Genomic DNA, 26,443 nt, shown 5'->3' on the forward strand with positions numbered 1-26,443 from the left:
CAACAGTTCGTGGTGTCAATGTTCGCCTTGATGTGGAGGTGCCGGTGTTGGACGGGGATGGACAAAGTCAGAAATCACAAGACACCAGCTTATAGTTCAACAGGTTTATTTGAAAACGCAAATTTTCAGAGCTTCGCTCCTTCTTCTGGTCTTAGTGAGAGAGGTGTCCACCCCTGTCCAGAATCAGCACCTCCACAACATCATATAACTTTTTGTAATTGCTACTAAAGCTTTAACACAACTGAATACTGATCTCTGAAATACATGAAAATGTCAGACCTTATAAATTGTAATTGTTTGCACTCACCGATCTTGACTATACAAAACCATTTAAAGGTCTGACTGCAGGCCAACAGTTGTTGATTCATTGGTCGGATAGTGTGAAGCTATTTACTTCATGATGTGCCATGAAAGAAATTGTTGATCTCACACAGTCATGCATAATGCAGTAAAGATACATTCAATGCAGGTTTTTAATATTTGATTAAAGTTAGCAGTGTGTTCTCGTTAGTAATGCCAAATCGAGCCATTGAGAAATGTATTTAAGATGCTAGCCTGTGGTACAGAATTGAACTCCATTAATATGAGACTTCAGCAATGTGCTTTAGCGATGTTCCACACTCCTAAGGTTGTGCTATAAGGTATGGAAATACAATTAGGTAAACATCTAAATTAACTTGTGGAACTGCAAGAGTAAACTGTTCATTAAAATTGCCAAGATTTTGGTGATATGCTTTTGGTTGGATGATTTTCAGTAATTAAATGGTAAAGATGTACACTACAAAAAGTCTGATACACTTGTATATAGTCAAAACTAGGCTTTTGTTATTTGTAAATTTTGTTGACCTTCCTGTAATCATGTTTACCACAATTAACTAGAAATTGTTTTGTGAAAAAAAATTTAATCTTCCAGGACTTTTTACTGTCAAAATACAGAGTGATTATTATAGATGAAGCTCATGAGCGGAGTGTCTATACAGATATACTGATTGGCCTGCTATCTCGTATTGTTCCTCTGCGAGAGAAGGTAAATAGAGCTTCTGTCCGGTATGAGCCTTTTGTTTTGATTTATTTAAATGCATAATTTCTAAAATGGAGACATGAAATTTTTATATAAAATACTTCATGCCTCACCTTTCATAATATATGCAGCTTAAAGTAAGAGAGTGAAGAATCGACATGATGAAAAGTAATAGATTGTAGATTTAATATTTTGGACACAAAATTACAGCAAAGTACTCTGCATATCCTGATATTATTTATATTAAGCATTTATTTCCAAGAATATTGTTGAACAATTTGTGTGCTTCATAATGGGTTGAAATATTAAAAGGACTGGCTATTGGTGAAATTTCATTAAACCAAACTAACAGATACATTCCATCTAATTCTGATTTTGATGTTGACCATATCAATACAATATTAGATCCATTCTGACTTTCCTAATTGGATTCTTTACACTTGTTGTCTTTTCATCTTGTGCTGGTATAGAGCCTACCCAGTAAGTATTTTGCTTGTTCCCAACAGAAAGGGCAACCAATGAAACTGATTATAATGTCTGCGACTTTACGTATGGAGGATTTTACAGCAAACAAGAGACTCTTTCCAAATCCACCTCCTGTTGTTCAGGTAACTTTATCATGTACAGCAGAAATGTTCACGTTAAATTTATCACCATATGTAGTATGTCGCAAGAAAATGGTTAGTTGGCTCAGTTGGCTGGGCAGCTGATGTGCATTGCATAGGGATGTGAACAGTGCAGTTTCGATTCCTTTACTGGCTGAGCTCTCCAAGAAGGTCCCACTTCTCAAGCTTGCCTGAGGAATGGTGACCCTCGGGGTTAAACCAGCACCAGTCATCTCTCGCTAATGAGAGAACAGCTGTATGCTCTTCTGGGACTGTGGCAACTTTACCTGTAAGAAAACTTTGAAATATCTGCTGTCAGATTTTCTCTGCACTTGAGTTTACTTTCATTAATTTAAACAGAATGCAACCCAGTTGTTCCTCTGATAATTCTTTCAGGTGGATGCCAGGCAGTTTCCTGTCATTGTTCACTTTAACAGGCGAACTCCACTTGATGACTATGCAGGAGAGACTTTTAGGAAAGTCAGCAAAATTCATCGAATGTTACCTCCAGGTAAGACGATTGTTCTACTTTGTTTTCTTTCACAAGTTGCAGCTTTCCATTATACTGTAACTTAATTTCTTTTTGGTGTTTGAATTTTTTTTGTGAAAGATAGCTAGAATTTTCCAGCTCTTGGGCGTGTAAAGAATGAGAGTTTGTCACTTAAAGCACTTTTAGGAATTGAGCCCAGACATGACATGGATATTTCCAATTAGGATTAAATTTCTAATTTCTTTATTCCCAAATTGTTACTTGAACATTTTTGACGACTCCTTCTGGCATTTAATTTTGATTTGTGATTATTTGTTTCCTATTAGGAGGTATCTTAGTGTTTCTGACAGGACAGGCAGAAGTACATTCTATGTGCAGAAGATTGAGAAGAGCCTTTCCTTACAGACCTAATAGCAATTTGCAAGGTAAATATTTTACACTACCGTGCTCAAACACCTGTTTTTAAACACCATTGCACATTTTTTTTGTCAAATGTGTACCACTGAAATATTGGTTTGAGGTTGACTGATTATAGGTTGAAGACCATTCTGGAAGGAGTCTCTTTCGCAACTATGTGTGATGTCTCAATGTGAACACTTCCTGTAGCTGCTGGACAACATGCACTGGGTAGCATAAAAGCTAAATCTTGCATTGCTATAAATTACACATAAACACATAAAACATCATCAGTATAATTATGTAATACTGTCAGATAATTCTCAATATTTGTTTTCTGATCCTTCCCTGGCATTTCCTGCCTGCATTTTTGTAATTTCCTCCAGCCCTGCAACCTTCTGAGATATCTGCATTCATCAAATTTTGACCAGTTGAACAATTTTAATTGCTCCACATTGGTGACCATGCTTTCAGGTACTTGCTCACAAGTTCTGAATTCTTCCCTAAGCGTTCACCATGCTCCTTAAAACCAATCTCTTTGACCACTATTTAATGATCTGCCCTAATATTGCCATTTGTGGGTCAATGTACACTTTTGCTGTATTATTTCTCTGATAGGATCTTGAGATGTTTTATTACATTGAATTGCTGTGTAAATTTAGGTTGTTGTCAAATGTTCGTGCCTATTGAAATATTTAAGAGCTTAAGTTTCCTAACCAGAAAAAAAGTTGCCGAAAGCTTCTTCTTTCTGTTGATTTCCAGAGATATGTTGGAGATGACAATGTTTTCTTGCTTCTCATGACAAAATCCCAGAAGTGTTTGTCAAGGACACGTTCACAATTTGTTACAAACAAATTTAGGAAATATTCCACAGTGTTGAACTGAGGGGTGAAAATCATTGTCAAAAATGTTTATGGTATATCATTTTGGGCCATTTGGATTGAACTGTGGTACATTCTTGCATCAGGAAGTATCTGTTGATTGTTTGAGTAGCCTTTGCCAAGTTCTAGCCGGTAGGTTACACCTACAACTTTGCTTCCCAAACATAAGCCCACTATGATCCAAATTTCAATACTTAAAAATTGGAGAGAGTCACTGAACTGTAGGTAGTTTGTCCACACTTAATTTGAAGATTTTGCTGTGACCTCAGCGAAGAACCACATGCATGCATGTAATTGGCCCTTGGCTCTGATACCAAGGCTGTCTTGCCACAGTCTCTGCTCAACTGTCACCTGCCTTGGAGCTTGCAGTCCAAAATGATTGCCCCAAGAGCCTTTAGATGTTGCAATCCACACCCTGCAAACTCCATCAGATTTCAATTTGCAAAGATCCAAATATCCTTTTCTCAACAGTTTCCTAGGAGGAGACTCTCTTTGTCAGACCTCTTGAGAGCAGCAATAAGTATTCAACTTTTCATCAGCATATTTAGCTTATAATTGATAGCTAGGCTCAATCCTAAAATTACGATGTGTAAATTTAAATAGAAATTATGATCACATTGTTGCCAGAATTTGGGGTATAAAGGCAGTTATTAAGAAAGCATGAATGGCCCCCAGTCTAAAGGTATACATGAGAACGACTACATCTGAACAATGGAGGCCCAGCACTTTTCATGCTTTTGTTTGTTTTCTTTTAAATTGTAGAAGCTGATGCTGCCTCACATGATTCAGTTGAAGCAACCAGGAAGTTTAAAAAGGCCAAACCTAAATCTGTAAGTGTTCTAGTATTTTATTCCATACATTAATTACAGTATTATGATTCATTAAGGACTTAGAGTCAGTATATCCATTTGCTTAATCTTCTGATAACAAGACAACAGAGGGTGGATCATTGAACCCATGTCTATGTTGCCGAATTAACTTCAAGCAAGCACCATAATGTTGTGGAATTACCCTCGTACAATTATTTAATGTGGTGGATTCAACAGCACCTGAAATGGAGAAACAACTTATGACTTCAGACACCAATTTATCATTATGTACTTGCTGTAATAGATCACTAAACAAAACCTCTGTCTGATCTGACAGCTGAACCATCTTCAGCAGCAGTTGGTGCAGCTGCTTCAACAGAAGTCTGCTTCTGTAGACACTTGCAGGAGAGTGATCCTTGAAAAGCAGCACATATGCCTAATTTATCTTGTTGAACTTTAAGCATTGCTTTTTCAAAATCCCTCTCATTTAATTTTTCCTTTTTATGATTACTTGGGAGTGCTTATTACATCTGTTTAACTTTTTTGGTGGCTTAACTGGTTTTGTTAAGTTGCACTGTCAGATGCTTGTATACCATAATGGGAAAGTAGTCAGCAGTTTATTTCAAGTTTTGTTTTCCATGCTTCGTCTGATTTGAATTGCAAAGAAAAATTTCAGTTTCATTTTATTGTACTAACTGATTAAAATTTACTTGCAGTTTCAGTTCACGATTATAGCAGTTAGTACCATTTGGCTTTTCGCAGTGCATCATGTATACAGTTAAACATGTGGCCAAACTTTGTCCTTTTGTACCACTGGTGTGTACTTTGAAGTCTCTCATTATAAATTTCAAATTAATATTCCCAATAATTTGTAGGTATTTCAAGCTGCAAACGCTAAAAAATATTGATTCTCTAAATTAGGATACTGTGTCCACTCTTAGCAAACCATGAAACCAATAGAATTCTAAATTGGACACACAATGAGCAAGTGTACAGATAAAAACTGCATAGTGTCTGAACTTGTTGCATCTGACACCACAAAGTTTTTTTAAAATTTTAATTGAGAGGAAGGTGTCATTGACAAAACCAGGTAAAAGTAAGCCACCTTCTTGAACTGATGCAACCCATATGATGGAGGTACTCTAAGTGCTGTTCATTCAGGAGTTCCAGGACTTGGACGCAGTTGTGAAATCCGGATAATGTGTGACTTGGTGGGGAATTTTCAACAATTGGTATTCACATGTGCCTGATAACCTGGTCATTCTAGGGAGTAAAGATTTTTTTTTACCGAAAAGATAAGTCCAGTGTCTGTTGCGCTGTCTCTATACATCTGTTCGGTTATTATTTAAGTTAATGGAACTTCTTTCAAGTTTTAGAATACGTTTTATTCCTATGATTAATTCGCAAATTGAAAGCCATGACCTTCATTAACGCCCATGTGTTCTTTATCGCTGTTACAAATATTGTTAACTTTTGGTTTAATTTCTTTACACAGAATTTGCCAGAAATTAACCTTGATAATTACTCTGCAATGCCGGTGGATGAGGGAGATGAAGATCGAGAAGCTGGGATTGATGACGAGGATAACATTGGCTCTGATCTAGATCTGGATTTGGGGGATGGTGATGATTGTGAAGAAGGTACATGGTTTTACAGCTATCATGTCTGTCAGTTCTCTAAAGAAATCATGCAGTGGAGAGTGTCAGTGTTTTGTAGGATGAAAATTTAGGCTAATCCAAATTTGGATCAATTGGCCATACTCTCCTCCTTATTAAAATAGACTTTTAGTGAATGCCTTGGCACGTTGCATTGGTATATCTTTTGAAATGTTATTAGGGATTTGCACACAACTTTCCTTGATATGTAGTTTTTATAGAATCAACCTTAGTATCTGTTTTTTTATACACAGTTGAGATATCCGATCCTTCTATTCCACTGTATGTTCTTCCGCTCTTTTCATTGTTGGTGGCAGAGAAACAAGCGAAGGTAAGCATTCTCCTCCCTGACTAAAGTTCAAATGCTGAAATGTGAAGTACTAGAAAAGCAGATACATGCTCATGCTTTGCAGCTAGATTGACAGCATATTTAAATGGAAACAATAATGTTAATCCCTTGTGATACTAACCATGAAAGTTCTGAGAAATTTAATATCTTTTCCTGATTTTATACACTCGCTGAATTACAAAATATCATAGTATTCCAACTTCTGTGTTTTTAGTTCAATTCTTTTATGTGGAAGAAGTAAATGTCTGTTTGTAGACGCATGCATCAATGAGATAAAATTTAACAACTTAGGGAACAATAAATGCTGGCGTAGTCAGCGATTCCAAGGACCCGTGAACTAATTTTTTAAAAAAAATCAGTCTTTTGGTCTGGTCCATCACTTACTAAGATCGAATTGATCTGATTGTAGCCATAACTACTTTCCTTGACTTCCTGGTAGATCAAAAACTGTTCACTTCAGTTGAATATGTTCATTGACCCAGCCTACACTCCTGTCTTTGGAGTACTAGGATTATGCTAATTCCTTCACTGACTAACATTGAGTTCTGTATTGTTTTATACAGATTCTGACAGGGAACAGTCTGTTCATTTGTAACTTGAATGCCTGTGGTTTTACTGCACTTTCTGCAAACTGACAAAAAATACTGTAACTGTTGATGACTTTTTCTGTTTTTTTTTAACCTGTCAATAGTATTTTTTGGAGGTTGCTGTAGGTTTCAGCAATAATTTTTGAACTAAACAATACTGAAGATTTCAAACTAGCCGAATGATTGTCACCTTTTCCTAAGTAGGGTACTTTTTGAAAAAATTGAAGCATGTCCAGGGGACTCCCTCGTCTTTTCTATAAGAATGTCAGTTAACTGAAGAAAATCAGGTTTTAAAGTAAAACATTTGAAATTAATGTGGTAATAGGAATGGAGAGGTAAGAAGTCAACAAAGAATTTACAAAACAATGTACTTATAGCTAAGTAGATATTTCTGGGTGACAATAGAGAATATCTGCCCAAGAACTACCTTGGTGACCACTAACTGTAAGTTAAAAGCCTGTAAATTAATATATTTCCGTGCAAAACAACATTTTTGTTTCCTGCAAAATTAGAAGGAAATTACAAATCAGTATCATGAAATTGTAAATTCCATTACTTAGGTATTTCGTCCACCTCCAAATGGTACACGGTTATGTGTGGTAGCAACCAATGTAGCTGAAACGTCTCTTACTATCCCAAACATTAAATATGTGGTGGACTGTGGAAAAGTGAAGAAACGATTTTATGATAAAGTTACTGGAGTCTCATCATTCAAAATCACGTGGATCTCTCAGGCTTCAGCCAATCAAAGAGCAGGTCGTGCTGGCCGTACAGAACCAGGTCACTGTTACAGGTCAGCTGCGACAACTTAATTTTAAATAGTAACCATTTTTAAACTAAATGGGCCAAAATTCTGTTGCTTTGTGAAACAGCTGATTTTGAGCCCAGGACTGGAATTCTGCACGCAGTAAATTCTTAATTTCTCCAGACTGATAAAAGGTGAGTTGAGATAGAACATCTCCCACCTGCGTTGTCAGGAGGATAAATTATTAAGTTGATCTCAAATGTAATATCTATGTTGTTCTTAGTGGGCCTGCATTGGTCTGAGGAGATTGCAATTACAGAATGCTATGGAAATCTGGCCAAACCCACAAAAGGAAGAAAATCGTTTTTATTTTAATTGTAGAAAAAATGTTAATTAGATTTTGATTCAATTAACATTTTCTTTACAGTAAAGACATTGAACAGTTTGATTTGCCTATCATGGTCAGTGGAGGATACTATGTATTTGCACATTTTACTGCAGTACTGATGCTATGGTACATTCATTGCAAGATTACATGTTGTCTTGAAGCTTGAATATCGAAACAATTGCAATTTTAGTCTGGACCTTGTAAAAATCTTTTAAATCTCAACTGAAGATGATCATTTATTTTTTCTAAAACAATGAGCTTTCTCCGTAATAAATAATTTACAGTGTAATTTATGCCATCCAAGTCCCTAGAATAGAGCCACATCACAGAGAGTGTGACCCTGAGAGTGCAGAAAAAAAATTACAGTCCTAATTTTCTTGAGTCTTGCTCTGGCTGGAAATTTAGGAGCATGGAGTCACCCCAAAAAATTTATTTGCATGGTTGTGCGTTGATAAGCAAGTTTAATATTTAGATCTAACTAGCTGCCTTTTAAAAACAAATTCATGTCCTAGGAATGTAAAATTATTGAATGTTGTATTTGCTATTGAAGTTCACATCAATCCTGTAACATTTCAACATGTGAAGTATGGTAATTAAGTGCAATAAATGTTTGTGTACAGACTTTACTCTTCGGCCGTTTTTGCTGACTTCGAAAAATTCTCTGCAGCTGAGATCACAAGGCGGCCTGTAGATGATCTTGTTCTGCAGATGAAAGACTTGAACATTGAAAAGGTATGAACACAAGATGTTAACTTTGTATTTAAAGTACTTTCTGTTTTTGACTGCAACATGCTCTTGTTATTGAGGTTTAGTTTAGATTGAAGCCCTTCCCAGTTAAAATCAAATAATTCAGGAGGTAAAGATTTATCAAAACTGTTGTGCTGATTGAATTTTTTTTGGGTAGGTGATCAATTTTCCATTCCCAACATCTCCATCAAGAGAGTCATTGGTAGCTGCTGAGAAGCTACTTATTTCTCTTGGAGCTTTGCAGGAGCCACCAAAACATGGACGGTAAGGATTAGTCTGCTTCAATTCACGTTGTTAATTAGGGTTGCTGACTTAAAGGGTTACTTTGTAGATTGCTTAAGCCTTGACCAATTTCACCAAGAACTTGTGCTGAAATTATTGTTTGTCCTTTCAGGTTTAATGAATTAGAACAGGCAAAGCTGACCTGTCCTATCACCCCCCTGGGTAGAGCTATGGCATCATTTCCTGTGGCACCTCGATATGCGAAAATGCTTGCTTTAAGCAAGCAGCATGACTGTATGCCATATACCATCATCATAGTTTCAGCCATGACTGTAAGAGAGCTATTTGAGCAGATCGATAGGTAAAGTTTCCATTCATATTTAAGTAGAAATGTATTTACATGTCTAGTGATTATCTGCCTGCAGCAGAACATTGTTCTGGGATGCGCTGTGCCTGTAATCGCACAGCTCTAAATTTGTAATTACTCTTTAAAGTGACTGCCCTGCTGTATATTTCAAAGAGCAATGACTGATTCTATGAAAAAAACCTTTAAATTAAACTAAAAAGATTATTGTTGATTGTTGAAGTGGCTATTCAGCAGTTGTTTCTATTATGGAATTTAAATGTTAAATAGAAAATGCATGATTAAAATTAAAATTTGTGAAGAGTATGACTTAGATAAGGTTCTGACATCCATTGCTTTTCATCGAACCACAGTTCAATTTTAACTTAAAAAGAATCCCTATAACTTTCAGGTGAAGTGTTCAACATTTTTTCCTCTTTTCACTTGGTATCTTAAAGAAAAGTTCAAATAACATATTGTGTAATGATTTTGCTTTTTAGGTGGTGTGGCAAGTCATGTTTTTAAAAACAATTTTGTCTAACATTTTTGACTTGTTTGCAGACCAGCTGTAAGTGATGAAGAGACAGAAAAACTGAAAAGGAAAAAGGCCAGAATCTCTCAGATGCAGTGGATCTGGGCAGGCCAGGGTCCATCTCTTAAACTTGGAGACATCATGGTCATGCTTGGTAAAAATTAATTTAAATAATGTGCCACTACATTTTTGACTTGCTGTGTTAGATTCTCAAACATTTTGACAATTTCAGTTCTGTCTGATGTGATATTTATGCTCAAGCTCCCATTTTTTTCTGAGAAGGCAGTAGATAGAAAACCACGAAAGAGTAGAACCCTGTACTAAGGGAATCTTGGAAAAGATATCTGCAGACAATAGAATAATTGTTCTATATCAGAGAAGTGCACAGGTTCAAAATCCCTTGCTTTTTTACTATTCTGTTGTCCTTAAGACCTGCAATAAAACATTTATTTTGCCATCTGTCCTAATGCTGCTTATTTGTCTTGTTTATTTCTGTGAAGTGCATGTAGGCATTTTTCTGCATTAAATACATTAATAGTAAGCCAGCTAAAACTTTCCGTCCAAGTTCATGTATGTAAATCAGCAATTACAACTTGCATTTATTATGTTGCCCTTACTATAGTGAGACTTTCCAATATGCTTCATAGATGCGTTATAAAATTAAGTATGGCATTAATCTCCATTAAGAGATATTAGGTCACATGACAAAATGCTGGTTAAAGAGGTAGATTTTAAGAAATGCTTTAAGGGAGGAAAGCAAGATTAAGAGGCAGAGAGGTTTAAGATAGGAATTCCAGAGCTTGAGGGCCTGGATGAATAGAAAGTGAGCCAGTGGTATATTGTATAAGAAATTATGACACCAAGATAATGAAGAACTAATCCAATCATGTTCAGAAGGGTGGTGGTGAAATTTGAAAAAATGTTATTTGGATTAGAATTTAACTCAACTGTTTTGAAGTAGGGTTTAGGATGGAGGCATTAAAACTATGCAAAATTGATTCATTTCATAAGACTTTAAGATAAGTCCCAAACACAGGAAATGATTAGTGATTGATATTAATTATATACAAAATAGCAAAGTAGTGGTACTCGCATTACAACACAGTCTCAAAAACAATGACAACTTGATCATATCTGAGTAATTATCCTAATTTCTATACGTTGCTGTCAATTCCAGGTGCCGTTGGTGCTAGTGAGTATGCAGGATGTACTTCTCAATTCTGTAGTGAAAATGGACTTCGACATAAAGCAATGATTGAAATCAGACGTTTGCGAAGCCAGCTAACTAACGTTGGTAAGAATCAATGAGGACAAATGGACCAATCAATATTATGAAGTTTTAAAGAATGTCTCAAAATCTAATACAGAATGGAATTGGAGATGCCTTGCAATTTAGTTTGGCAGTAATAGCTTAGTACTACACTATTAAAGTTTGAACTTAATACATAAATCCAACACCTCTTCTATATCACTATACGTATAATAGAATTGATTTTTTTCTGGTTGAAGGAACAGAAAATGTCTGCTTGGTTTAACAATGGCTTATGTTATGTAAAGTGTATGGTCTGATAATAGCAAAATTGTTTATTACTGCAAAAAGACACATGTCATCCAAAGTTTTCATCTTGTACACATCAGGATGCTTTGCCAAAACACACATTCAAAGGAAGACAACATTTTATACTACATATTGGAGAGTGTTGATTGGTTGGCAGGTGTGCTTTTACTGATAGAGGCATTGCTATGGAGAATGCACTGATTAATGCAGATTGACAGTTAGCTTCCAAGCATTGTTTACATTTTAAAACAGATTGATTGGTCATGGCATTGTCCCAAGGAATGAATCAGTAAATGGCTGTCAGCCTATTTTTGTTCCGTTGAAACGGGTGCAGTGCTTATCTGTGATAACAAAGTGTGAAGTTGGATGAACACAGCAGGCCAAGCAGCATCTCAGGAGCACAAAAGCTGACGTTTTGGGCCTGGACCCTTCATCAGAGAGGGGGATGGGGAGAGGCTGTGAAATAAATAGGGAGAGAGGGGGAGGCAGACCGAAGATGGATAGAGGAGAAGATAGATGGAGAGGAGAGTATAGGTCCTCCCCGGACTGACCTATCCCCTCCCCACCTATACTCTTCTCTCCACCTATCTTCTCCTCCATCCATCTTTGGTCCGCCTCCCCCTCTCTCCCTATTTATTTCAGAACTCTCTCCCCATCCCCCTTTCTGATGAAGGGTCTAGGCCCGAAACGTCAGCTTTTGTGCTCCTGAGATGCTGCTTGGCCTGCTGTGTTCATCCAGCTTCACACTTTGTTATCTTGGATTCTCCAGCATCTGCAGTTCCCATTATCTCTGATCACATTGCTTATCTTTGTTCTGTCTGTTTGCAAGAAGCAGTTGCCTGTGTGTTCAGAAACTTCACACTCAGCACACACAAGTCTGATGTTAGATACTGTCTACGAGTTTTGCAAGCACAGTCTTTGATAGGTACAGTCAGTATATAACTGCTTATTGGAAAACCTCTGATTAATTTTATGTTGGTTTTTTTTCTGAATGGTTATTCCCTTTCCTGCTGTTCTACAGTGAACACTGTCTTCCCTGGAGCTGGCTTATTTATTGATTCGAAGATGAAACCACCAACAGAAGTTCAGGTCACATACTTAAGACAGATTGTAATGGCTGGTCTTGGGGATCACATTGCCAGAAAAATCCAGTCAGAAGAGATGCTGGATGAAAAATGGAGAAATGCCTATAAGGTGAAGTGCATTGAAATTGGACACTTACGTAAGATATTTGAGTAGGAAGGCTTTCCAATCAATACTGTCAAATGTAAATGAATGATTGGGTATCAAGGATTAGCAGCAAACCAGCACAGTCCAGGTTTTTTGAGTGTCATATCTTTCAGTCATATGGCAGTGTTGTTGAATGAGAAATTTTAAAAACACTCTTTAACCATAATAGTCTTCAAACTGAATCATTTGGGAAGTGGTATGAAGTTAGTTTTTGGATTTGCAATTGCAAAAATTTCATGTTTTTGTTCAGTTGTTGTAAAGGAAGCTTTTTTTTCAAAATTTTCTTGCTTCCTGGAAGAAATGGAAGTGGCACCTTAAATGTCTTCAACATTTTGTTTTAAAAGGTTAACTTTCTTGCAGCTATGTCGATTCTAAAGTAGGTTTTCCCTTTATGCCATATTGTTTAATGTCAGAAAAAACTTGATGTATCATTTAAACATTCACATACCCTGGTGACATCAGTTGCATCACTGTTTTTGGATTGTACCTTCAGAGACGCAGAAAGCTTCCCAGGCCCTGGAAGCAGCACCATAAGCTTGAGAAATGAGAAAGTATTTTTCCAATAAGAATTTTTTTGCTAAAGAGTTTGTCATGTCTGGAGCAAATCTTGACATTTCAAGCTATATCTTGTTGCCTTTATAATTGAGATGTTCAGGAATGGACTGATGTTCTCTGTATTTGGTTTTAATAGACTAGTTTAGCAGCAAGTCACACTGTATTCACAGGTATTAATGGTGTCACTTTTAAAATATGACCTTTCTCTCAGATTCGCAGTCTCCATTGCAACTGTTCTGATGATGCACCTTCTACGGGGGGAACCTCAGAAATGTGTGGGATTTTCCTCAACCAAAGATTCCCTTCCACTGTTGCTGACAGGCTCCTTAGCCGTGGTTGCCCTATATCCCGCACTTCTGCCCTCTTTCCTCCCCGATACTGATTGATGCCCTGCACCATATTAACTTTATACTCCATAGCATTTGCATCCAAAGGATCATAAGCCACCATTTCTGCCACCTCCAGTGGGATGCCACCAGACACATTCCCCTCTCCTCCCCGTCAGCATTTGACAGGGGCTGTTGCCTCTGGGACACCCTGCCCCACTCCTCCTCCACTCCCAACATCTTTCCACACTCCCATGCACCTTCCCCTGCAATCGCAGAAGGTGTAACACTGGCCCATTTACCTCCTTCTGCCTCACTCTCCAAGGCCCCGGACAGGTGAAGCACTGACTTACCTGCACTTCACTCAGTCTAGCCTACTGTATTCACTGCTCACAATGTGATCTCCTCTACATTGTAGGGATGAAATGGAGGCTCAAGGTGACTGCTTTGCGCAACACCTATATTCTACCCGCAAATATGATCCCCAGCTTCCAGTTGCCTGACCCTTCAACAAGCTGCCATGTTCCCTGGCCAACGTCTCTGTCTCAGGCTTGTTGCAATGCTCCAGTGATTCAAGCACAAGCTGGAAGAACAGCATTTCATTTTACAGTTGGGAACCCTGCAGTTTTCACGGGTCAATATCGAGTTAAATAGTTGTAGAACCTTAGCACTTACTTTCTTCTATGTCCTTTACCCACCCCAGGCCTTTGATGACCTGGGCTGCTTTCAGCACACCCATTCCATTTTCACCCACTTATGGTCTCCATTGTCAACCTATCTTTCTCCCTGGTATATTATCATCCATCCCTTTGTCTGCTCTTGTGTGCTCTCTCTCTCTCTCTTTCTCTGTCTGTCTCTAGCTGTCTTGCTCTCGTGCACTCCTCTCTCTCTCTCTCTCTCTCTCTCTCTCTCTATCACTTTTTTTCCTGGCTGCTGTCATTGTGAATAAGGATCACTAGATTTGAAATGTTGGCTCTGCTTTCTTTGTGCAGTTGCTGCCACACCTGCTGAGTTTCTGCAGCAATTTCTACTTTTGTTTCAGATTTCCAGCATCTGCAGTTCTTTGTTTTACCTTTTGACTGTTGTGTTTCACAGACCCCGCTCATAGATGAGCCAGTGTTTATCCATCCAAATTCGGTACTATTCAAACATCTTCCTGAGTTTGTGGTTTATCAAGAAATAGTAGAGACTTCCAAGATGTATATGAAAGGTAGGAAGGAACCAACTCTTTCCAAATTACAATTATTTTTAACAGTTGACATCACAAGATTTTTCTGATTAATAAATAGAAGGCACTGCCAATAACATTCAGATGTTGGTGCATATTTTATATCCCATCGCTGCAGAATTTGCCACTTTGCAGAAAGGAAGTTGAATTATGAATGAGGTTTCAACGTTTAACAACATTGAAACTACTCATTTTTAACTGTATTAGCTCTGTGAAATTTGCCTGAAATTTGCATGAATTTTGCAACAACTTCTTAAACAGCACGCCATATTATCTGGGCAAAATTACTTTTAGTGACAAAGAGTACAGCTGAATTTCACATGTGTAAGTAACTTCAGCCAATGTTTGTTCCATTTATCTATATTTAAATGAAGTTAATATTTAAAGTAGTTTAGCTGGAACTGCACACTTGGTAAATTCTCTTCAAGAAGACCACAACAATTAACTCTTTTTTTAGGTAACATATAATATCTGATGCAAGATCTAGGATGGCTATCTTTACCATGTTTCTAATGATGAACGTTGTAACATGGCATTAATAGTGATTTTCATGCAGAGTAGCTGAAGTTGATAATGCCATTCTGTTTGTGCTCGCTCTTTCCTTCTTTCTCATCTGTCATAAGGAAATTACTTCAAAGGAGAGTAACCTTATCTGATTTTTTCAGTTGGTTCTCGTTACAGTAGGATTGGAAATTATGAGCCTGTAATTAAATGATTTTTTAGTCAGAATTATGATTACTGAGAAAGTTGCAATAATGCTGAGCAGCAGTAAAACAGAAAACTTGATGAATATTTTCCATTGAAAGTATTCATCTCAGTCATGGTGGTTGTTAATAGAAGTAGAAGGGATTAACTCAGGTTACAGCAGTTTTTTGAATGAGGATCTGCTTGACTGGCTGAAGTACATTGTGAAATGTGTTGCATTTTTTAAGCCTTTCTGAGATATGACAGCAACCTTATTATGAGCATTATATTCAGTATAAGCCATATCTTTCTACTGTCACTTAATGCAAGCTGAAAGTTGTAAAATGAAATCTTATTACCAGGACTGACTGTGATTGAAGCCGAGTGGATCCCTCTCCTCCTTCCCCAGTACAGTCACTTTGGAAAACCTCTGGATGCACCTCCTCCACGTTACTGCCCTGAGACTGGGCGGGTTAAATGTCACCAAACGAGTACCTTCTGTAAGTTTGCATAATGGAATTTAAGGTTTGTTTTTTGGTCTTTTTAGTCTATCTTTCTCTACATTAATGGGTGGGTTTTATCTCTGTGGCTTAACAGTGACACGTAAAAATAAAGAATGTTTGGGGAAGGAGTTTACATTTATGCAGTTTATGGGAGTGCAACATAAATATTCTCCAATTTTTTTTTTGTTTGTGTAGATTTGGTAAGTACTTTATATTGATCAGTCTATCTGTTTCTCTCTGATTATAGTCCGAGTTGGCTGGCAGCTTCCTGCAGTAGAAGTGGACTATCCGGAAGGACTGGACCGATACAAATATTTTGCTAAGTTTTTGTTGGAAGGAGTGGTGAGTACTTCCTGTTCTAAAGAAGCAAATACTTGCTCTTTTTAGTTTGACACCCTGCCTAAAGATTTCCATTTCGATATTGCAACCTTTTCACTAAAATTATCAATGGGATGAGTTTAAGAGTGGGCAAAATACATCCGTATACTTAAGTTGCAACTTCTGAGAGGGTAGTGTTTTATTTTTGTTTTTTTTTATTTTCCCTCCCTAGCTCTGTTCTCTTAGAGATGTTTTCTGTTTACTGAGATACATTTTCATGGGTAACAATTGGTACCTGTTCCTTTGCCTGAATAATTGCCTTCATAAGTGGGCCTGGATAGTGAGTTCTAGTTGTGTTATTCAACTACATGAAGCATCGTGCTTATCTGTGTCTTTAATAAACACCCATGCTTGAATTTTTTTTATCCCAACTATCATCAAAGGATGATGTAGCTGAGAGCAGTAAAGTCAACACAGGAAACCTAGGACCACCTTATTTGTAATGCTGAGGTGCTTAAAATTTGAGCATTGCATTCTTAAATTGCAGCAATACATCAGTTCTTGAATCATTGACTCATTTTGTTGCAATGGTGGTGCTTTCGGGCAGTGAAGGTTGAAAGATTATTTCCAAAATATTCCACAAAACTGTTGATGTGAAGAAAGTTGTATGACTTTCAGAAAGCCTTTGATAAAGTCCCACATAGGAGATTAGTGAGCAAAATTAGGGCACATGGTGTTGGGGGCAAAATACTGACTTGGATTGAAAATTGGCTGGCTGACAGGAAGCAAAGAGTAGTGATAAACGGGTCCCTTTTGGAATGTCAAGTGGTGACCAGTGGGGTTCCACAAGGTTCGGTGCTGGGACCGCAGCTGTTTACAATATATGTTAATGATATAGATGAAGGCATTAAAAGTAATATTAGCAAATTTGCTGATGACACAAAGCTGAGTGGCAGTGTGAAATGTGGGGAGGAAGTTATGAGAATACAGGGTAACTTGGACAGGCTAGGTGAGTGGACGGATGCATGGCAGATGCAGTTTAATGTGGATAAATGTGAGGTTATCCACTTTGGTAGCAAGAACAGGAAGGCAGATTACTATCTAAATGGAGACAAGTTGGATAAAGGGGAAGTACAACAAGATCTGGGTGTTCTTGTACATCAGTCAATGAAAGCAAGCATGCAGGTACAGCAGGCAGTGAAGAAAGCTAATGGCATGCTGGCCTTCATATCAAGGGGAATTGAGTACAGGAGCAAAGAGGTCCTTCTGCAGCTGAACAGGGCCCTGGTGAGACCACACCTGGAGTATTGTGTGCAGTTTTGGTCTCCATGTTTGAGGGAGGACATTCTGGCTATTGAGGGAGTGCAGTGTAAATTCACTAGGTCAATTCCCGGAATGGCGGGACTATCATACGTTGAAAGATTGGAGAGACTGGACTTGTATACGCTTGAGTTTAGAAGGATGAGAGGGGATCTGATTGAGATGTATACGATAATTAAAGGATTGGACACTCTGGAGGCAGGGAGCATGTTTCCACTGATAGGTGAGTCCAGAACCAGAGGACACAGTTTAAAAATAAGGGGTAGCCCATTTAGAACAGAGTTGAGGAAAAACTTCTTCACCCAGAGAGTGGTGGATATATGGAATGCTCTGCCCCAGAAGGCAGTGGAGGCCAAATCTCTGGCTACTTTAAAGAAAGAGATGGATAGAGCTCTTACAGATAGTGGAATCAAGGGTTATGGGGACAAGCCGCATACAGGATACTGATTGTGGATGATCAGCCATGGTCACAATGAATGGTGGTGTTGGCTCAAAGGGCCAAATGGCCTACTCCTGCACCTGTTGTCTATTGTCTATCCCTACCAAAACTCAAAAATTCTAATTGAATGGTTACAAAAAGCATAGTCATGTACATTTTTACTGTCTTCAAATCAAATAGATCTTGATTTCATAGCTTCAGTATGTTCAATAGTAATGTGATAGTGCCAGCCTGAAGCAGTATGAAGGGATGATAATGTGCAGCACTATTAAATGGAAAGGGAACTTCATACACCTCCATCAGCCCTCGTTTCATTTATGTTAATGCTCTAAAATGCTGTCCAAAGTTTGGGAACTTCTCCATGTTAGAAACATGCTGGGTGAGCCCTCCTTGGGTTAGACCTCTTAATACCTGAACTTTGAGTGATATTGGGGCAGAAACTTCAGAAAAGGTACCCAACTGACTCATATATGGTCAGGGAGATTTAATTGGGGTTTTGAGGAAGGAAAATAAAGTATTGTCATGTGACTCACAGGGCTTTTGAAGTTTCTTTTGGTTTTGGTTGGAAAGTGAATGGACAGCTATTAATTCCATGGTCAGTGGATTAAGATGCAAGTGAACTTAGTTAAAAATTAATAGTGCAAATATTTTTCTTTGGAGATAATTGTTCATTTATTTTTTTTATCCTCCACTGAAGGTCATTAAAAAACTTGGTTCATATGTCAGTTGTCTACTTTCCAGTCCGTCAACAATGTTGAAAACGTGGGCCAAGTAAGTTTTCTACACTTGCATCAACAACCAGGTTTGAAATCGGTGTTAAGGATAACGTTGTATTTGATACTGCAAACCTCATATGCCTTTAAGACATATGTTGAGAGAAAAGCGACTTTTCATAGATTTGACAAAAGCCTGTTTTGTACCAAATTTGGAGGTGCACCATGTTGGCTTGTGCACATGTAGCGATAGGTTGTGACTTTGGGTAGCACCTTATAGGGGTCTGAACTATATGGACTGTGGTGAGAAATATGGGAAAATCACATGGGAGATCAAGCAAGGCCTACCTCAATGTCAGGAACATTTTTCCAGCAGAGTTTACAGGCACTGAGATGGTAGTGCCTGTCGGCACTAGATAGCTTCTAAATGTTTATAATTAGTGCTAGTTGTCGGCTTCATTAACTGCACATTTTGCCTCATTAATATGCTGTCTCTTAACCTTCCAATGAAATCAGTAAACTGAACATCGAGAATTCTCAGCAAATTGAGAATGATCAGCCATCGTCATCACCATCATCACCTGCTTGAGCGGGTGCCTGGTGAACATAGAACAGTACAGCACAGCACAGTACAGGCCCTTTGGCCCGTGATGTTGTGCCGACCTATTACCCTACTAAGATCAAATTACCCTGCATACGCTGCATTATATTATCATCTATGTGCCCCCAGTTTTCTCTCCCTGCTGCCTCAGAGACTTGTGCAAAGCAGGAACATCCACATGCGGAAGTGAATGTGTCAGCATACCATCTGGCATGTGTGGGGTCTCCAAGCAACTGCATGGCCTCGCAGCTTCAGGGGAATGTTGGGCACAAAAGGCTGGCAGGTGTTTGATACCAGTGCCCCATGGACAGCAGGTGAGCATGGCTGATGCCCTGGAGCACGTCCAAGATGAAGGACCAGAAAAGCAACTGCTGAGTTGGAGTCACTTTTTCCCAGGGTGAAAATGACTGTTACAAGGGGGCATAATTTTGAGGTGAATGGAGGAAGGTATTGGGGAGATGTCAGAGGTAGGTTCTTTACACAGAGAGTGGTGGGCATGTGGAATGCGCTGCCGGCAGTGGTAGTGGAGTCAGGTATTTTAGAGACTTTGAAGTGACTCTCGGATAGGCATATGGATGATAATATGGTATTGGGGCAGAAACTTCAGTAAAGGTACCCAACTGATTCATATGGGGGCTTTACCTAGTTCAGGATCCTCAGGGCACCTTTCTGAACCAAAACCAGAGTGCAATGGTTTAAAGTGAGAGGGGAAAGATTGAAAATGGACCTAAGGGGCAACTTTTTCATGCAGAGGGTGGTGCATGTATGGAATGAGCTGCAAGAAGAAGTGGTGGAGGCTGGTAAAATTACAACATTTAAAAGGCACCTGGGTAGATATATGAATAGAAAGAGTTTGGAGGAATATCGGCCAAATACTGGCAGATGGGACTAAGTGTATTTAGGATATCTGGTTGGTGTGGACGAGTTGGACCAAAGGGTATGTTTCTGTGCTGTACATCTCTGTGACTCAATGATTTACAGGATGCTAGTGCACTTTAAAGCTGCACTTCCAGGCATTCGAGCATGTAGCATTGAAATGCTGCCACAAGGTCACTGTATGTTCAGTAACAGGAACTCAGCACACCTTTTTGGACTAGACTGCAACTCAGCATTGTTCATGTGCTCCCTTATTATCCCTAGTCACCTTGAGACGGCCTGATGCGCACAGCATCCCTGCCTTACTTTTCCTATTTGCACTCTGACCTCCTTTCCCCACCTCACCAGTCAAAGATACCAGGCTGTGCAAGTCTGTTTTACTTTCCTGCTTAGCACAGATACAAAGCTAGGAAGTCATGGTTGTCAGAAGTCCTCAGTCAAGTCAAGGGACATTGGCCTTCAGTCAGGGGCTCTGAACACAATCAGTCAAGTGCGCCCTCTGATATCAGATCAGACACTTTGACACAGTTGGCCACTTGGAGCCGTCAGGGTCGTATTCTCATAGATATTCAGACCCTCAACATCCTGACAGCTTACCACCTGTCTTGGCTCAGGAATATGTGGGGGTTGCTGAGGTCTCTCGAGAGAATGAGCAGTGCAAAGATCATCCAGGGTTTACAAAGTTCGGGTGGGTAAGAGTGATTGTGGGAAGATGTGCATGTAACAGTGAGGGAGTCACGCATGACCCTTGGTACGTGCAGTCAGCAGAGTGAAGGCACTCCCCAATCCAAGCAGCACAGTTCATTGACTTTCTTCCCTTACTGCTGGACATTCCTCTGGATAGCTGTGACTGCAGTGACCAGGGCGCCAACCTCAGATAATGTTGCAGGATCTGATGGCATGGACTTCTCTAATGCTCTTGGGGAAGAGGACTAAGTACCTGTCCACAAAGCAAGATGCCATTTTTCCCTTTCCTGCCGCGTCTGAGGCAAATTTCAAGAATCTGTGGGCAACTCCAGTCAGCATGGAAGAGTTGGACCGCGCTGTACAACTCTGTGACAGTGTTTGTTTGAGTAACCCAAGGGCCTTTTGAAGATGGTGAGACAGGCAGTAGGGATGTCAGAATTTTTCTGGAGTGGCAGGTTCTTCGACTGCAGTGAGTGATAGAATTGATCTAGCGTCAGATATCAGGGTTGAGGCAGAAAGTTCATGAGGCAAGTTTAGGATGATATTGTGAGATAATTCCCTTACCTTTCAGAGAGAAACCCGACATGAAACTCAGCAAAATTAATGCTTTAGCCAAAAAAGGACTTTATACCCATCATCCCCTACAAGGAGCATTCAAAATCCCGGCCTTGCAATTGGAAGAGCTTAATAGGGTGAATTGCAAATCCACAGCACAAAGGTGAAGGAAACGAAGGGCATATTTGTTAAGAACATTTCCCACATTTCCTAGCTGTTGCTTTTCAGCCCTGGTTTTGGCTTCTCACTTGTTAAATTGGTGTTGTGCCTGGTCATTAAGTAGCAACAGTTAAAGTAGATTAAAAATGTACTTTGTAGTCTATATACATCTTATTTGGCAATGCCATTATTTGTTGATCAGTAATCGCAAATCTTGCATTTCACAGGCTTCAGCCGAGGACAGATGCGTTGTTGGGAGCTCTGGTTTCTGAAAATGTAGACAATCGTGATGCATTACTCACTGCCTGGAAGAAAAATAGTAAATGTGAGTATGCTGTTGTATTGGTGTCTTGTGCTGAGCAATCAGCTTTCACAGCTCAAAAGCTGCTTCATGAAAGTAGAAATGCTGCATAAAATTACAAGATGCCAATTATCCCTTTCATTTACTGCTTTTGTTATGGCCTAAAGATCTTTGGTGTGTATGTATAAGACAAAGTTTTTTTTCTGTTAAATTTGTGCCTATGCACTTTTTAAGAATCCTCAGTGTAGTTACAATATCATGCAACTGTTGTTTCTTGAAAATTCCAGATTCCATCACTTTATTTTAGCAAATTATTTTTAAAATGTGTGTAGAGGAGAGAAATTGGATACTTTACTGGATTAGCACATTGTCCTTTCACTAATGTAGCTAATACATGTTCAGTTTATAAATAATTTGCATTTATATAATATTTTTCACAATTTTGGAGCATTACAAAGTACTTTACAGCCAAAACCAATATGAAGTATGCTAACTGTTGTACCGTAGGAGCTAGTCTGAGACTGTTAATTATTAATATGGTCAAAAGAGAAGGAAAAGAAAGATAATGTGAAAACTGAAAGGTGCTTAAAGGGAGTGGGGGATTAAAGTAATGTTGCTGGCCTTCTATGTTTGTCTGTCACTTTCACTTGAAATAATTAGAAGAGGTTGGAGTTTTCAACTTTTTCTGTTATTACTAATTCGAAAGATGATATGCCTTAGTAAATGTCATTTAATTGAACATACAAAGTAAGCAAATTGAGAGTGAATTATATCTGTCAAATCAAAGAAATGAATTTTGTTTCATTATGTCCTTTAGGGAAGGAAACTGCCAACCTCACCTGGTCTGGCCTACATGTGAGACCAGATCCACAGCAATGTGGTTGAATCTTAACTGCCTACTGGGCAATTTAGGATAGGCCATAAGTACTGGCTTAGCTAGCAATGCCCATAATCCTGTGAATGAATTTTTCTTAAAAAGCTAAAACTCAAAAATATTGAGGAAAGAGATTTAGTTGGACTGCGTCTTAAAGTACTTTAAGACTTGGGCCATGGTTTCACTCTAGACAAGAGGGAGGCAAGGAAAGTCTATGTTTTTAACTGCTGTGCCAAATTGAGGTTGGCACATCTCACCCTGTTACCATTAGGGGAGGCAGTGGCCTAGTGGTAAAGACCCAGATAACGTTCTGGGGACCCGGGTTTGAATCCCACCACAGTAGATGGTGGAATTTGTATTTGGTAAAATATCTAGAATTACAAATCAAATGATGATGATGATGAATCCATTGTCGATTGTTGAAAAATACCCATCTCGCTCAATGATGTCCTTTAGAGAAGGGATCCTTACCTGATCTAGCCTACATGCTGCCTGGCCAGTGACACCCATATCCCATTAACAGATAAAGAAAGGTAAGAATAGTAATGCTTAAACAACGTTTGAACTGCTGCTAACATGTTAATAGTAGCCATGATGCGGAGGTGTTGGACTGAGGTAGACAAAGTCGGATATCACATGACGCTAGGTTATACTCCAACAGGTTTGTTTGAAATCACAAGCCTTCGGAGCGCTGCTTCTTCATTAGGTGAAATCTTCACCTTCATTTCAGTTTCACTTCGGAGCTTGCGATTTCAGATAAATCTGTTGGACTATAGCCTGCTGTTGTGTGACTTTTAACATTTTGACACAAATGATCAATCTCCTTAACAGATGCTAAAGGTATGTGGAAAATCAATTATGATGCATTACATCAAGGGATAAGTTGAGGAACCTTAAGCTAGCTTTAAATTCGTAATTGTAAGATGCTATAATATAAAAAAAGTTTTCATTTTGTCAAGAGTGTTGGTTAATTTTTTAATTTCCATGTTGTGATGGTTAATCTTCTATTGTTGCTTTCTTTTTCTTTTAAAACAGACCTGTTATCGTCGTACTGTCAGTGGCTTCCTGAGGCAATGCATGCTGATGTTTCACAGCACTGGCCTCCAACACAAGTTTAACGTGCAAATGAATAGTTCCTTTTTGATGGAAATTGGCTTTCACCAGCAACTCTGATCTCTGCAATACTGACCATTAGTGGAACCAGTGTTTGTGTGTATCTGATCAAGAACTGATTGAGCAATGAGAATGTTTTGCAGAAAGTATGAAGTATAGCTCAAGAAAGGTCTTGAGTGCACCTGTACCTCTGCTTAAGCTGAAGATTGAGGTATATAAAGACAGAAAAGTGCTGTAACTACTCCGGTCTGGCAGTATCTGTGGAGAAAAAAAATGGAATGAACATTTCATCATAACAGTATCAGCTGGTATACTTGCTTGAGGAGAAAACCAATTTGGATTATGGTTGTCTAACATTTGGGTAAATCACCTTTACAGCTGGACCCTTGTGTCCAAACAACTTGCAATTACTACGTCAAAGACCTTCATTCAATTTCTTGAATTCTTTTTACTGAACCATTTTTCTGTGCTGTAAACATTTGTGAAATTTGAAAAATGAATGCTTCTTGCAGCATTTTTTATTGAACTTGAACTGTAAATTTACTGTAACAGTAAACGTACTTATGTACAGTGCAAATACCTTGTAAAGTATTTACAAGTGTTTGTGGTCTTTATAGGACTTGGTGGGGTTGGGAAATGCTTAAGTGCACTACGGGGAGAAAAATACATGAAACTGTTTAAAAGTATATAAATCAAGATGTTTGTACAGCCTAATTCATTATTCTTGTGTGATTGGACGTGTAAAAACTGATTAAACTTTGGTAGCTTTCAGATGAAAGTTATGATAACTCTAAATTATCTTTTGTGTCTTTTGTCTCCCACACTATGCAATCGTTTTAGAATGTTCACTCTGAATTCATAACTTGGGCATCAGTCAGTATTTTTATCGGATTTATACAAATTACGTGCCTGAAGATTAACATGAAGATCGTTATCTTTGTAACCTTTCTTTCTGTAGAAACAGGTGAATCTTGTAAGCAACAAAATTTCGTACATATTCGTCAGGAATGTTTGAGCATTTGATTGTATTAGATTTGGCCACTATCGAGCTGTGCTGTAACTTGCTTCAGTTGGGATCCAAGTAAACTTGCCAAGTGAGATGGATTACTTGCACATTTATACGTTTTTGAATAATTTGCTGGTTAAGAATCAGGGATCAGCAGAAAAGCATGTATGCTCCTGCTGACCTCCAAAGAAAATTGCCCAAAAATGTCTAGTGTTTTTTCCTTTTTGCTTGACGTTAGAGTCATAGAGATGTACAGCATGGAAACACACCCTTTGGTCCACTTGTCCATGCTGAGCACATATCCTAAATTAATCTAGACCCATTTGCCAGCATTTGGCCCATAACCTTCTAAACCCTTTCTATTTGTGAACCCACCCAGAAGATTTTTAAATGCTGGAATTGTACCAGCCTCCTCCACTTCTTGTGGAAACTCATTTCATATATGCACCACCACTCATTCTGTGATGCAACCGCCCATTAGGTCCCTTTTGAATCTATCCCCTCTCACCTTAAACTTACGCCTTCTAGTTTTAGAATCACCTACCCCTGGGAAAAAGACCTTGGCTATTAACACCTTCTATGCTCTTTATGATTTTACAAACCTATAAGGTCACCCCTCAACCTCTGACACTGCAGGGGATATTGCCCCAGCCTCTTCAGCCTCTCCCTTTAGCTTAAACCCTCCAACCCTGGCAACATCCTTGTAAATCTTTACTGCACCCTTTCAAGTTTCACAACGTCCTTCCTATATGCAGGGAGACCAGAATTGAATGCAGTATTCCCAAAGTGGCTGACCAGTATGCCGCAATATGATATCACAACTCCTATACCCAATGCAGCAAACATTGTTGTTTGTTAGTTAATGATAAGGGGTTTGTGTTCATGTCAGACACAAATGGCCAAAAAAACAATTAGATAGGAAACAAGATTCCAAGCATTTTCATTTGTACGAGTAAGTCAACAATCACCCAAAACCCGACCTAAAAATCTTTGCTAAAATTCCAATCATTTATTTCCTATTTGTGGATCTGTGTAAAATCATGTGAGCCCGAAACAAACTAAGTAGAAACTGTTCCCATGGGGAGGAAGCTTGAGAATGAGGGCACTGATTTAAAATGAAGGGCAAAATAACCAACGATAACAAAGAAAAGCTTTCACTTAGCATGTGATAAGCACATAGAATATAGAACTGTACAGCACAGTACAGGCCCTTTGGCCCATGATGTTGTGCTGAACTTTTACCCTAAATCTAAGGTCCATCTGACCTACACCCCTATCTTATACTATCATCCCTATGCCTATATAATAGCTGCTTAAATGCCCCTAATGAAGCCGACTCCACTACCCTCTCCGGCAATGCATTCCATGCCCCGACTACTCTGAGTAAACATCCTACTGCTGACGTCTCCCCTATGTCTACCTACACTCACTTTAAAACTATGTCCTCTCGTAATAGCTACCTTGACCCTAGGAAAAAGTCTCCGGTTGTCCACTCTATCTATACCTCTGCTCGTTTTGTACACCTCTATCAAGATACCTCTCATCCTTTGTTGTTCTAAAGAGAAAAGCCCTAGTGCTCTCAACCTTTCCTCATAAGACCTTCCCTCCATTCCAGGCAACATCCTGG

At 38.7% G+C, this 26,443-nt stretch overlaps 1 protein-coding gene across 1 annotated transcript in view; it reads left to right on the plus strand.

Moving 5' to 3' along the window:
• The window catches only part of dhx37 (DEAH (Asp-Glu-Ala-His) box polypeptide 37), a 33,163-nt gene extending 8,618 nt beyond the window's left edge, over nucleotides 1-24,545 (plus strand). Inside the window, exons 8-27 of the mRNA XM_048556471.2 lie at nucleotides 914-1,027; nucleotides 1,528-1,629; nucleotides 2,023-2,137; nucleotides 2,443-2,541; nucleotides 4,156-4,223; nucleotides 5,698-5,842; nucleotides 6,112-6,188; nucleotides 7,354-7,586; nucleotides 8,547-8,658; nucleotides 8,831-8,937; nucleotides 9,068-9,256; nucleotides 9,800-9,924; nucleotides 10,948-11,064; nucleotides 12,350-12,522; nucleotides 14,535-14,649; nucleotides 15,714-15,851; nucleotides 16,102-16,196; nucleotides 18,629-18,702; nucleotides 21,750-21,847; nucleotides 23,733-24,545. Of these exons, the coding sequence (XP_048412428.1) occupies nucleotides 914-1,027; nucleotides 1,528-1,629; nucleotides 2,023-2,137; nucleotides 2,443-2,541; nucleotides 4,156-4,223; nucleotides 5,698-5,842; nucleotides 6,112-6,188; nucleotides 7,354-7,586; nucleotides 8,547-8,658; nucleotides 8,831-8,937; nucleotides 9,068-9,256; nucleotides 9,800-9,924; nucleotides 10,948-11,064; nucleotides 12,350-12,522; nucleotides 14,535-14,649; nucleotides 15,714-15,851; nucleotides 16,102-16,196; nucleotides 18,629-18,702; nucleotides 21,750-21,847; nucleotides 23,733-23,815 (2,379 nt within the window). The 3' untranslated portion in view covers nucleotides 23,816-24,545. The remainder of the gene's footprint in view (nucleotides 1-913; nucleotides 1,028-1,527; nucleotides 1,630-2,022; nucleotides 2,138-2,442; nucleotides 2,542-4,155; nucleotides 4,224-5,697; nucleotides 5,843-6,111; nucleotides 6,189-7,353; nucleotides 7,587-8,546; nucleotides 8,659-8,830; nucleotides 8,938-9,067; nucleotides 9,257-9,799; nucleotides 9,925-10,947; nucleotides 11,065-12,349; nucleotides 12,523-14,534; nucleotides 14,650-15,713; nucleotides 15,852-16,101; nucleotides 16,197-18,628; nucleotides 18,703-21,749; nucleotides 21,848-23,732) is intronic.
• Nucleotides 24,546-26,443: the final 1,898 nt, after the last annotated feature.

Source organism: Stegostoma tigrinum, chromosome 26 (genome assembly GCF_030684315.1).
Source record: "Stegostoma tigrinum isolate sSteTig4 chromosome 26, sSteTig4.hap1, whole genome shotgun sequence".
NCBI lineage: Eukaryota > Metazoa > Chordata > Chondrichthyes > Orectolobiformes > Stegostomatidae > Stegostoma > Stegostoma tigrinum.